Source organism: Cyprinodon variegatus, unplaced genomic scaffold, assembly GCF_000732505.1.
Source record: "Cyprinodon variegatus isolate N-32 unplaced genomic scaffold, C_variegatus-1.0 Scaffold760, whole genome shotgun sequence".
NCBI classification, from domain to species: domain Eukaryota; kingdom Metazoa; phylum Chordata; class Actinopteri; order Cyprinodontiformes; family Cyprinodontidae; genus Cyprinodon; species Cyprinodon variegatus.
In genome coordinates, this window is record NW_015151213.1 from 299085 (window position 1) to 311848 (window position 12764).

General features: G+C 36.3%; 2 protein-coding genes across 3 annotated transcripts in view; both read left to right on the top strand.

Annotated features, from left to right (window-relative positions):
- The window catches only part of rnf121 (ring finger protein 121), a 16097-nt gene extending 10966 nt beyond the window's left edge, over window positions 1–5131 (top strand). The window contains exons 7-9 of the mRNA XM_015395759.1: window positions 1692–1825; window positions 3787–3888; window positions 4615–5131. Coding sequence (XP_015251245.1) covers window positions 1692–1825; window positions 3787–3888; window positions 4615–4735 — 357 coding nt within the window. The 3' untranslated portion in view covers window positions 4736–5131. The remainder of the gene's footprint in view (window positions 1–1691; window positions 1826–3786; window positions 3889–4614) is intronic.
- A 1132-nt stretch (window positions 5132–6263) lies between these two features.
- Window positions 6264–10283, top strand: il18bp (interleukin 18 binding protein). 2 transcript variants are annotated; one of them, XM_015395761.1, is made up of 5 exons: window positions 6264–7953; window positions 8033–8074; window positions 8144–8206; window positions 8331–8460; window positions 8571–10283. In XM_015395761.1, the coding sequence occupies exons 1-5, from the start codon at window positions 7929–7931 to the stop codon at window positions 8725–8727; spliced, it is 417 nt and encodes a 138-aa protein (XP_015251247.1). In that variant the 5' UTR covers window positions 6264–7928; the 3' UTR covers window positions 8728–10283. The 2 variants fall into 2 exon arrangements, with proteins under 2 accessions (XP_015251247.1, XP_015251248.1); XM_015395762.1 differs by having other exon boundaries at window positions 8063–8074.
- The last annotated feature ends 2481 nt before the right edge of the window (window positions 10284–12764 follow it).

A 12764-nucleotide genomic window follows, 5' to 3' on the forward strand; every position in this document is an offset into this window, starting at 1 on the left:
ACATACATACATACATACATACATACATACATATCTTGTCTGGCCGATACATTAACTATATTTAGCCTTTATACCAGATCACTGGGCCCTAGGATTTGCCTCCTATCAGGTTTGCCTTGATAGGTGATATTTTTCCCCTTTTCTCTGCAAGCTGGCCTGTAACCCGCATATTCCACATCCTCTGTCAGAGCTCTGCTCCGCCCCGCTTACGTACGCCGTGCGGAGCACTTGTGCAGTCATGTTAATTCAATTCAATTCAGTTTATTTATTTAGCGCCAATTCACAACACGTCATCTCAAGGCGTTTTACAGTACAGTTAATCAGTGAGAACTGTTCCACATCCACCGCTACTCCCCTGCACATCACTGTTGACATGTATTTATTTCTTAACTTAAGAAAAAAACTGGAGAAAATTATTTATTTACATTAATGATTAACCGATGCATCGGCCGGACAATATTTTTGCCCGATATAAATCTTCTTTTTCCCCTCTTGTATTGATCGGTGCGTGCATGCTTTGGCCGATACTTCGGCACATCCAGCAGTCATGTTCTGTTTGAAGATATTTTTTGAGGTGTGTAACGTTGTTGTAATCATTTTGTCATTTTTATCATGTAAATGGATTAAGAGAAATAATTTGGGCTTTAAAGAACCAGCAGCACACATTGGGGATCACTTAGACTGATGTAAAAAAAAAAAAAAAAAAAATCTTTCTATCTTAAATATAATTTTAAACTTTATTTAGGAATCACTTCCTGTGTTCATTGGGAAATCTTAAACCTGGTGCAGTTAATCCAGCAATGCAAAAAAACATTCTGAGGTAGTCTTTAAATAAGCTTATATTTTTCTTAATTTGAGCAGACAAATAAGATGATCTAAAAGAATGAGTATTTTCCATTTAAAGTAAGAACAATATACATTTAAAATAAGATAGCATGAGTTATTTTTCTTATCTTAGTTCTGTAGATCATCTATTTCATTAGCAAATTGTCTTATCTGCTAAAATCAAGGGGAAATACTCATATTTCAAGAATAATGTACTTAGACTTTAATTTTGCAGTTTTGTTTTAGAGGAAAGTTCCTGTGCTGCAAAAAAACCCAAAAATGAGTTAAAATGTCTTAATGTGTTTTTCCAGTTAATTTGAAAAGGTGAACAAGATGATCTGAAAATGGAATGCATATTTTTGCCGTTAAACTAAGAGATAAAATGAACCTAAGATAATACAAGTTTTTTCTAATTTTAATGGTAAATTATCTTTTGCCATTTCCAAAATGTCTTGCAGTCTAAATAAAGGGACAATATACATATTTCAACAAAAATTGGCTTACATTGTTTTATTTTTTGAATTGTTGGTTTTGATTCTTAGCCTAAGGTCCATCTGTCTGTCTGCATGGAGTTTGTATGTGTGTCTGATTTACTAGCGACCAGCTCAACCCGCCCTTCACTCGTAGATTGCTGTAGATGGGCATCAGCTCCCTGTGACCCTGAATAAGTGATGGATGGATGGAGCGAGTGAGGGTCTTCCTCATACAGACACCGAACCTCCTGCCCTCTTTTCACCTGAATCAAATTCTTTCTTTCTTTCTCTGAATGTGTTCCAATGCACAGTGTCTGGTTGGTGTGAGGCAGCGACCTCTGACCTCTGTGACTGTCATTGCTTCTCTAACGTTTTTCTGTTTTCTTATGTCAGTATTATAGCGCGTCAGGAATGCCAACCAAGCACCTGTCGGATAATATCTGCGCCGTGTGTGGTCAGCCTATTCTGGTAGATGTCAGTGAGGAAGGGATCATCGAGAACACCTACAGATTGTCCTGCAATCATGTGTATCCTTCCTGTCCTGCTCACACAGATGGGCTTTTCTTGCCAGTGGAAAGGGAAGTTAAGGTGCATCATGAGGTGTTGTCTCTTTCAAAGAGTTAATTTACAGTATTGTTTTGGGAACCACAACATGTAAAGAGGAATTGACAGGGTGTACCTGACCTTTATCCTACACTGTGTTTGATGCTATAAAAACACCATAGGCTACTTCCCCAGCGATGATTGTAATCTGCTAAACGTTGAAAACCACATGACTAGCAGTAATATGTGGTCAACTTTGGTTCATGCATGAACCCTTAAAGCATGGAATGATTTCTCCACATTTGCCAGAGAAAGTCTAACAAACCTGCATTTTTATGCTTTTTTTTTTCTTTTTTTTAATATTGCTTTTCTATTATTTTAAATCAAAGTTATTAGGAACTACTGATGAAGATCCACAGAGCCTTTCTGGAGCTGCAGGTTGCAGAAGCCTGCTCCAAAATAATCGATGCCTGTTCTACCTGTAAATAATACCACTCATTTAATGTTTTCTGCAAAAGTTTTCAAATCAGGGTTTATGGTAAACTGAAACTGATGATAAACCAAAAACTTTTGTAGCGAAAATATTTTTGTCAACAGAAATGAGTAAAATGACTGCCTGAAACTGTGTAGCACGCTTGCGAAACTAAAACATATGAGATGCAGCACATATCAGGGATCAGTTAGACTGACGTTAAAACAATCAGCATCAGTGTTTAAAAAAAGTTGATCTCGATTCCAAACTCTCAACATTAGCACCACAAAGATTACAGCCACTTATCCATCAAGCCTGATAGGTGTTAGCTCCCATCTTTTTAAAGGGGTGTGGAAGCAAAATATAACCTGTTTAGATTCTGAGAATCTCTTTTGTTACCGACAGCTCGTGGTTTTTTTTTTGTTCCTGTAAGCAGTGCTGGGATTGTTCCCACAGCAGGCTGATGTTGGCTTTAGTCGCCCTGGAAAATACTGCAGCGTGCGTGACCCAGCGGCAGGCGCACTTAAAATGTGGGATCCTCATTTGTTCAGTTGGGAAACACCGACTTCCAGACGGCGCCGGTGGATGTTTGAAAGTTGTGTAGCTGTGGTCTATAATCAGTGGCCTGAGGTTTGTCACCTGTCAGAGCTTTAATACTCCAGATATCACAGAGGGTTGCATTTAGGAGGAAGCTTGTGGTAAACTTGACTTTATTTTCCGTCAAGCATTTAGACCAAAAAATAAATAAATGCATGTTTAAAATCTAAATTTTTTTGCCACTAAAAGGCTCTTTTAGTATAATCTAAAAGTTTTAATGTTCCACGTTTGTTTGGCAAAACCTTCTAATAAAATGCAATACAACAAAGTACATAGAATACAGTTTATAATGTGCACAATAAATATATTTATAGTTTATTTCTTCAGAATTTATTTCCAAATTACTTTTTAAAATATTTTTTTCAGACATATCTTTTTTTGTTTTTAAGGTGTCATCTTTATAAATCCTTTTCCTGATTTTCTTTTGAATAATTTTTTTAAATGTATTTTTCCTACAGATTTTGATCAAATGTATTTATTTTCAAACTTTACTGATTTATTTTTAAAAATAAAAATAAATCCCCTAGTAATGCTGGAGACCAATAGGAATACTGTTGCTAACGTCCACACAGAGCAGACTTTTTATTGGTTGAAGTTTGCACATGTTTTAAATTCCTCTACATTACAAAGACTCACTTTTTGATTTTTCTGCCCTTTTCTACACATTTTCCTTTTTGCAATATGTTCTTTTCTTCCACCAATGTTGGAACTTTTCTCTCCACAGTCCGTCTCCTGCAGCTGGGTTGTTGCACAAACAAAATTGGGATTGTTTTTTTGTTTTAATATTAATGCTGTTTTCTACAAACTCCTGGAATTTACTGATGAGTCTCTTACTAAAGTTCAAGTCTTTACATGAAGCCTTAACTCCTCATCCAGTTTCCATGAGTTCTGCATAAGAGGCTGGTGCATCGTGGGAAAGAAGCAGATGTGCCCGTACTGCAAAGAGAAGGTGGATCTGAAGAGGATGTTCAGTAACCCGTATCCTTTTTACTGTTTTAATAAACTCCATAACTTTCATTTACTGTTTTTTCTTAATATTAAACTGTTATTTTAAAAAATAAAACTGACCAATAAGACTGTTTTTAATCTTATAATGGTATTTTGAGGGGAATAAAGAGAACACAACCTGTTTTTGACAGAAGCAGAAGTTTGACAATTGCTGCTTGTTAATGGTAATTAACTGTTGGACCCTATATGTTGGCAGCTTGCATATCAAGTTCTGGTTCCTTTCAGTTTAGGCCATATTAGAGCCATTCAAATGTCAACAAGGTCACTTTTAGTAGATGATTATGACTAATGGCTAATTTGAAATCCCATAAGTTTTAATATAAACCTGTGAGGTAATGTCTGTCCAATGGGGAGACTGCTGCCTGCAGTTGTCAGGGAAGTAAACACAAAAAGGTATTGCTTTGAAAATATGAAGTGCTTTATCCAAGGATAGTGATTGAAAGTTTAGTGGAAGGAAAAAATAGTGTAAAAGAAACTAGGATAAGAAAGGATGTTTCCATGTTATGGTTTACAAATAGAGTCAAGATTAACAGACAAATTTGCTTCTTTGTTTTCTTAGCGACTGAATATTGTTTTTATTAGCTGTTGCAAATAGAAGTATATAAATACAATTCATACTTTGAGCTTAACATTTTAAAAGGAAATAAGCTATTGTTGTATCATGTACCCGTTCATTTCCTGAACTGCTTCCTGAAGCTGGGAAAGGCCACACGTGATGTATGGACAGCTTTTAGACTGGCTTCGATACCTGGTGGCCTGGCAGCCCGTCATTATCGGCTTTGTTCAAGGTATCAACTACACCCTGGGTCTGGAGTGATCCCGGACTAAAGACCTCAATGGACAGAAGATATGCACTGGCTCAAACGCATCGGGCCTAACATTCTAAAACCCATCAAAGGTGTCTCTACTTTTTGTAAATATTTATAGGCGCATATCTGTATTTACGGTTGAGTTTAATTACTGTTCTCACTCTGGAGCTCTGTCACTTTCCAAGGATTTGTTTCACATCTCATAACCATGTTAATCATGATTTGGTTGAACCAGTAAAATGGTTTTCAAGATTATTAGAAAGGTGCTTTTTACTGATTGGTCTTAAATATTTGTTTAAAGTGTCATGCTGGAATTTGTGATGTCTCTGTCTGAAAGTTGAGTCATAAATCTTGAATGGAAATCATGACTTCCTCAAATACACAAACCCAGATTCTCTTCTTTTTATTAATCATCTGGCTGCTTTATACATTTGGTGATATATTTTTAGCTTATAGAGGCCTAGGTTACTTCAAAACTGAAGCAAGTCATCTTGTGACTGAAAGCATTAGGTCACTGGGGAAAACCTTTTGATCATATTAAATCCAGGATTCCTACACACCACTGCATGACACTTTGATGACCCTTCACACACAGGTTATCGCTTCAACTATATTAAAAGGTTAACATTCCCTAGTAGCCCTTGAAAACTAAAATCAATTGTTCTTACTAAAGTAACGCTTTTAGGTGGTAGGGACGCTAGATGTGTGACCTACAGGTTTAGGGCCCCTGAAAGCAACTGGCAGAACGGCACTTTCGCAAAGTGAATGAATCTCCATATGTTGGCAAACGACTTGAGACCAGCAGGTTGAAAAATCATGGAGGCTCTTGCAAAGAGAAGTCTTGACTAATCCGTAACCAGATAACCAAAAATGTCTGTCAAGGTAAGGGTTAGATCTGTTTTGTTTACAACTTTTAGCTTGATTAGCTCAGACTGCCGTTAAGAGGCGCTCCAGATCAAATTACTTATTCAGAGACGGATCCGCTCCTCGCATAAATTCTTACCAAAGTATTAGAGATAAATTAAAAGATTTTGGTGGATCTCTGTCTGAGCTGCCCCCAAGAACTCGCCTACGTAACTAGAGCAGACTTCCCCAATTTCGGCTCTCTAGGCCAAGAGGTGCACCATATTCTGTGACCCAGCAACACAAAACTAATACCTAAACCCAAAAAAAAAGTGTGCAGTGAAATACATGCTGGCCTGCGTCAAAGAATATGGAAGGATCAGTAGAGGTGGGCAGACCGATCCTAGGTTCTATACTATCGATACCAACGCTCCTATTGATATTGAACAATACTCGTTAAACAAGATCGATACTCTTCTTGTACCAAAAATAAACTTTGAACTCCCTTTAGTAATGTACAAAAAAAACTATTTAAGGTCAGATCGCCATACACTTCAAAAAACAGCAAAAAGTAAGTAATTAAATTATTTTTCTGTACATGACTAAAGGGATACGCCCATTGAGGTAGTTTTTATGTTAATTTTTTTGTACAAAACTTCAGGGATAAACTAAAGGGATAAACGTGTATTACCTATGAATATGCTGGTCTGACAGGGTATGCTCATCTGACAGAACATTGGTTAAATGTAGTGGAAACACAAGTTTAAATAAGCACATGAAATAAGCATGAGCAAGAAAACATCAAGCTACACAAATGGAGAGAGGAGACCAAACAGATCCTCGACCCTCAGATAGACGTCTCTGACAGAGGCGTTTCAGATCTCCAGAGAATATCCAGGTAGATAAGAGTCATCACCTTCATATTAACTTTCAAAGTAGACATTATCAAGCGATATAACAACTATATCAAGCGATACAAGGCTTCGTTTATATAAGACTCCAGCTCACTGCTGATCCAGACATTTGAATTGAGAAAGCTTCCTGGAGAGGTGGCGAAACGTCTTCAAATCTTGGAAACCAAGTCCAGTGGATATTTTTTGAATTTTTACAGAATAGACACTATATGTCATGTGTTACTGGATACCATTCAGAAAGTGTAGTTGAGACCTTGAAAGAACCCAGCACATTTATCCGATTGAAACGTATTATCTAAATGGGCAAACATTTGCTAATCCTTTATTTATCCCACAATGTGGAAATTTATAGAATTAAAGCAACATGCAAGTTCACACAATACAAACAAAATTGCATAAGGATTGAAAGATAAAATATAAGAAGTGGATTTGGAAAAAAAAACACTATGAACATAACATTTTCATTGAATACTAATATTCGATTGTAATAATAAAATAAAAACCACACAAAAAGAGAAAGGTTCCATAATACACCAAGCTTAAATATAAATTGCCGTATCGTATCGATATCGGCAATACCGACCCTGTATTTACTAGGTATCGTGATCACTCTGCTCTAAGGATCGGATCGGTCTGTGAATGAATCACGCGACAAAGAGTGCCACAGGCTAGACGCTGTTGGCCAACAAAACATATCACACATATCTGCTCAGATATTTTTTGTTTCTCTGATGTAGAACTTATCCTAGAGCAGTGGATATGACCTTGTCTTTACAAGAAACTCCAAAACTTCTCAATCTAGTCCAAAGGGGTTACAAAACAGACTGGTTCATTTAGCTACGATGCATGGAAAATAGCCGATAATCCTGGAATCTATTAGTCTAGCGTTCCTGGTGGCTAAGAGTCACACAATTGTCTCAAATTAAACTAATTTTTGGTTCAAAAGCTGCATAACAGTGGAAAAACACACACTCTGGAAGATACTTAAAGAGTAAACTGATTAGTTGTAAAATAAAAGATTTTGATCAAACTGGGTATTTAAATAAATGTTGCTGTCATTTTTAACATAAGATTTTTAAAGGTCAATTTTAAAGGCTAAATCCTCAAATCAATAAAAAGCTTGTCTGTACAACAAGCCTAAAATGAGAAGTTTCTATGCAAAGTAGAAATAAACACCAATCCTCTAAACGTCACATTGTTTAGATGCTGTATTATCCAAACAATGCACATTTACAGGGTTTCCACTGAATGACGATGCACAACCACATACATGGACTCAATGACTCAGGATTCACCAGAGAACCTATCGAGTTCAAAGGAAAAAATAGGCCTATAGACGGAGCTGAGAGGAAATTCCCCACGTGGATAAAAGGGAAGTATGCATGAATAAATGCAGCAGTCCAGCGCTGCAGCCAGAAGGTGATACTGGCTGAAAGAAACAAGCATGAAGCTGCAATCTGCCATTGAAGGTAATTTTGCATGTATTTTTTGTATCTATTATTTGTTTGCATTTGTTTGTTTGTGATATTTTTATGGTCTCTGCTGCAGTTTTTGGATGTGTATTTCTGCTGCTTGCAGATGGATTTCCAGGTCAGTATTTAAATATGACATTGTTTTATTATGTATTTTATTTTTTTCTCGCTTATCTGTGATGTTCAGTTTCAGACTTTGACTCTCCAAAGATCATCGGGCCTCTTCACAACAACATCAAAGTGGATCCAGGTAACACTTGCATAGCTTCATGTCTGATAAAAGTATCTTTTTTTATGAGTAAAATCCATATTTTGCTTTCAAATGAAATATGTTCAAAGCAGTAATTCCAATCCTGATTTGCTGATCTTTTCAGGCGAGCTGCTTGTTCTGCACTGTGATGCTTTTCCAAACTGCGATGAAGACGAGGCTGTGATCTACTGGCTTGTCAACGGCTCTTTCCCAGAGGAAACACCCAGTAACGACAGAATAATCGAATCAAAAGAGTAAGAATTATTTGAAATTTCATTAAAAGCAGAAACACTTAAACGTCTAAATCATCTTAATGTTTGTGCTTTAAACCTGGTTCTGATCACAATCAACCATCCTGTTCTAGATCTTTAATGGAGGGCTCCATCCTGCAGAAGAATCTGCTGTTAAAAAACGTCACATCGGACGATTTTGAGTCCACCTTCAGCTGCGTTGTAACAAATGCAGTGGGAATGGCACAAAAGTTCATAAAGTTAGCAAACACAGGTTGTAGCAGTAACTGAAAGGGACAATAGGTTTTATCCTGTAACTTACACATTTGACACTATGACGCAGTATTACGGCCATACTAAGACCTTTTTTTCAATTAAAAAAATAAAGTCGTAATACTAAGAAAATACAATCAGAATATGAGACAAAAAAAGTGTTTTAAGAAGACAAAAGCCCCACTTGAATTATTATTATATAGAGAAAACTTTACATTCAGGTAGGCTACTTCTTAATCTGGAAATGTTACCACTTTTTCTTTGGTAATATTAAGGCTTTATTCTCATAAAGTTCAACATGAATCTTTATTCTGGTACTTCTCTGACTTTATTCTGTTAATATGATTACCTTATTATGGTTATATAATGTTTTAATCTTGTAATGTTACGACTTCAGTCTGGTAATATACGAGGGACGTTCAATAAGTAATGCCCCTGACCCTCCTCCAGTTCTTTGATCTAGCTGAAATTTTTGCATGTGCAATTATTTATATCTCTGTAGATTAAATAGTAAATTAGGGCTTTGAACTAATTGTGGTTTCTGATTTATAGGTTTTCGAACTGAGTCAGGTCTGAAATGGAGCCTGTTGAGTGTCGAGCAGTGATTCATACCCCACAGAGACTTGTGATAAAATGAAACTAATTTATGGTGATGATGATTCCCCATAATATGACAGTAAAATGTTTAACAAGATCATATGATGGCAAATCCTCTTCAAGTCCCCCCTGGTCTGCGGTCTTTCAAATACAAAAACAATATCACTGCTCGACACTCAACAAGCCCCTTGTCAGACTTGACTCAGTTACAACTGTAAATCAGAAACCACAATTATTCCAGAGCTTTAATTTACTACTTAATCTACAGAGATATAAATAATTGCACGTGCATAATTTTAGCTAGATCAAACAACAGGAAGTGGTTCAGGGGCATTACTTATTGAAAGCCCCTTTTATATACTTGAATATGGTTATATGACTATTTTAATCTGTATCTTAAAGTTTTTAATCTGGTAATGTTACAACTTTAATCTGGCAATAAAACTACTTTATTCTGGTATTACTGTATTAGGACTATTGTGGTAATATAGCTATTTTAATCTGGTAATGTTAGGACTATAATCTTTATGTATAAAAATCTGGTAGACCTAATATTATGCTTTAATTTTTTATATTTCATCTTTATTTTCGTGACTTCACAACTTTAATCTAGTAAACCTAATATTAGGACTTTTTTCTTGTATGACTTAATCTTGGTAATAAAGAAAACTATCTCTAGTATGGCGCTAATGTTGTAATAACATTGGTTGTTCAGTTTAAGGAATCCCTTCAGTTACAACAGAAAAAAAACATAAAGACATTTTATCCTCTCGGTTTCTGTTTTGAGGCATTTTAAGATGAAACCGAAACACTGACTGGAAATCTCCTGTGAAAAGTTCATAGTTTCAAACACTCTGAATTGTTTGTGTGAAAACTAAGCAAACTGTGATTAAATTGTTTTCAACTGTCAATACCTGCGTTTAGACGCCCCATTAAGGCACTTTATATTCACTGTGGAAACAAAATAAAAGAAAATCCTAAACTTTTTGCTCTCACCTGCTTTTTGTTTACTTTGCTTTAAATGTAAAAAGCTGAAAGAAGTGAAGTGGGTTATTGTTGAATATCGCTATGATTCTGAGCTGTCATTGGTGCAGTTTGTCCTGCCATATGGATCCTTACTTTATCATTCCTTATGGAGACAACAAATAACCAAACAGTAAAGAAGAATAAAGACTGATTAAGTTATAGCTGTCAGAGAAATAAATATACTCAATTTATTCTCTTAAAGAGACAGTTAAAAGAAGAGAAATCTCTGACTTTACTTCATAAGATATTGGGGCTAAATAAGCATATCCCATTTTTATGATGGTTTATCCATCATATCCCGGGGAGGCCTCTGGTTCCAGATCCTCAGTGAAGTGCAGATTACTTTAGCTTTTGGTGGTGCAGTTCATGGAGAAACTCATGGTAGAGAAAAAAAGGACTGGCTCCTAAAAGACATTTCATCCCAGCGCTTTCACCCCCACCATGGACTGCTCTCCCTGCTTCCCTCTGGGAAGAGGCTTTGCAGCATTCAATGCAGGTGAAGCTAAATCTGCAACAGTTTCCTCCCCGCCCCTATCAGCCTGCTGAACTGTTGAAAAAACTCTAAATCATGTCAGACTCTGCATTGCACTGATTGCACCATGTATATTTAATATTTCATAAAATAAAATACTTTTTGTCTTTATTTGACTTACCGGTAATCTGAATCTGCATGGCATCGAGAGAAGCAAATAGGACTGCATTTATTTATTTTTAGGAATCTTGGGTTTATTAGGGCCATACAGAGTCTTAGTATTACCCAAATAATGCAATTAGAAAAAAATTATTTTACTAATCATTCAAACTGCAGAGAAGTTTAACTCAAGGGCTAAACTGATCTGAGTTTACAGTAAAGTTGAGCACTTCCTTAATCTCATAATTTAGCATTTTTCTCTCTATATCACAAGTTTAATCTGGAGACATTACCACTTTTAATCTGGCAACACTCCCATAAATAAACAGTTTTAATTCTGTTTACATTCCAATTTGCAAATCGGTAACGTTACATCTTTAATTACATAATGCATGATTTTAATCCTGTAACATCAAGATTTTTAATCCCATAATGTTTCAATTTTTAACACACTTCTTTTAAAATTGTGTTCTGATAGACTTAATGATTTTAATTTGGTTTTTGTAATAAAAAAAAAAGAAAATCCTAAATTGGCCCCAATACTCAGTAATAATAAAATATTAAAAGTTTTGGCAGATACAATATGAAGTTCTTTGCAAACATTCATTCACCTACTTCAACATCTTGTCAAACCACAAATTATAATGAATTCTGTGGGGATGGTGTGATAAAACAAAGTATGGCATAAATGCGAGTTGATAGGCAAATGATTTATTTTATTTATTCATTTCACAAATAAAAATATCAAAACTTTGATGTGCATTCATAATCAGCCTCCATTCCACTCCATTAAAACCCAGTACATCCAGGTGCCTCATTAGAAACTCTAATCAGTGGAAATTATTCCCAGTATACATGTAGCTGTCCTCTAATGGCCTCGGTTAGTTAGAGAAAAACAAATACAGCATCATGAAAAACAAGGAACAAAGAACGGGTCGGGTAGACAGAGATGGATTATTTAAGTCCAGAAGTTAGAAGCTTTAAACATGACACAGCTGAATCCATGCACAGGGGAAACAATCAGAGCATCAGTTTGAATGCTGCTAGGAAGTCTGGAGTCCACAGCATTAATTGGCATGAAATGAGCCAGACGTTTCCTGTTTCCCCTCGACATGTAGGAGACACAACAAACATGTAGGGAAAGTCTACTCAGATAAGAAACATTTCTGACCCACATAAAAACAACTCTAGAATAAAACCAACACTGCATATTACCATTAATTCACCACCCCCATAGTTAGACATGGCTGGGGCATAGTCATAATGCGGGCTGCTTTTCCACATCAGAGACAATGATTCTCAAAAAAAAAACACCATCTTTAATCCAATCCAGTCCAAGAAGTCTAGAGATAGATGCAGCTAAAATTGGGTGGAAGACCAGAGAAACAGTTTTCACAAACACTCTTCGACCCGATTTCATGGGCACAGACAGGAATCTGTGCAGGTATGAAACACTGGCTCATTCCACTGCAAATCTGCAGCTAGGGTTGCAGCAAACTGTGATTCTAAAAATATCTACTCAGGACAGTAGTAGTGTTTTCAGCTATTTACCCCTTTTTCCTCCACCTGATAATTTTCCACTACTTTTGCAGGCGTATCGCATGAAAACCTGACAAATCAAACGCAGAGGACTGTCTGTGGTTGTAATGGGACACGATGAGGGGAAGGTGATGGAGTATAACTACTGAAACCAGTCGACATACTGGGGGCAAACAAGGAGACCAGGGCCCCAAATCACAAAGAAACCTCCTTTATTAGCCTAAAAAGGGCTTCAGATAGATGACAGCAACTCTGAGCTACG

Bases quoted from the DNA above. Each gene is read 5' to 3' on its own strand.
- il18bp (XM_015395761.1), top strand. From the start codon at position 7,929: ATGAAGCTGCAATCTGCCATTGAAG. The intron at 7,954-8,032 runs GTAATTTTGCAT...TCTCTGCTGCAG, and splicing joins GCTGCAATCTGCCATTGAAG to TTTTTGGATGTGTATTTCTG. The intron at 8,207-8,330 runs GTAACACTTGCA...TGATCTTTTCAG, and splicing joins CAACATCAAAGTGGATCCAG to GCGAGCTGCTTGTTCTGCAC.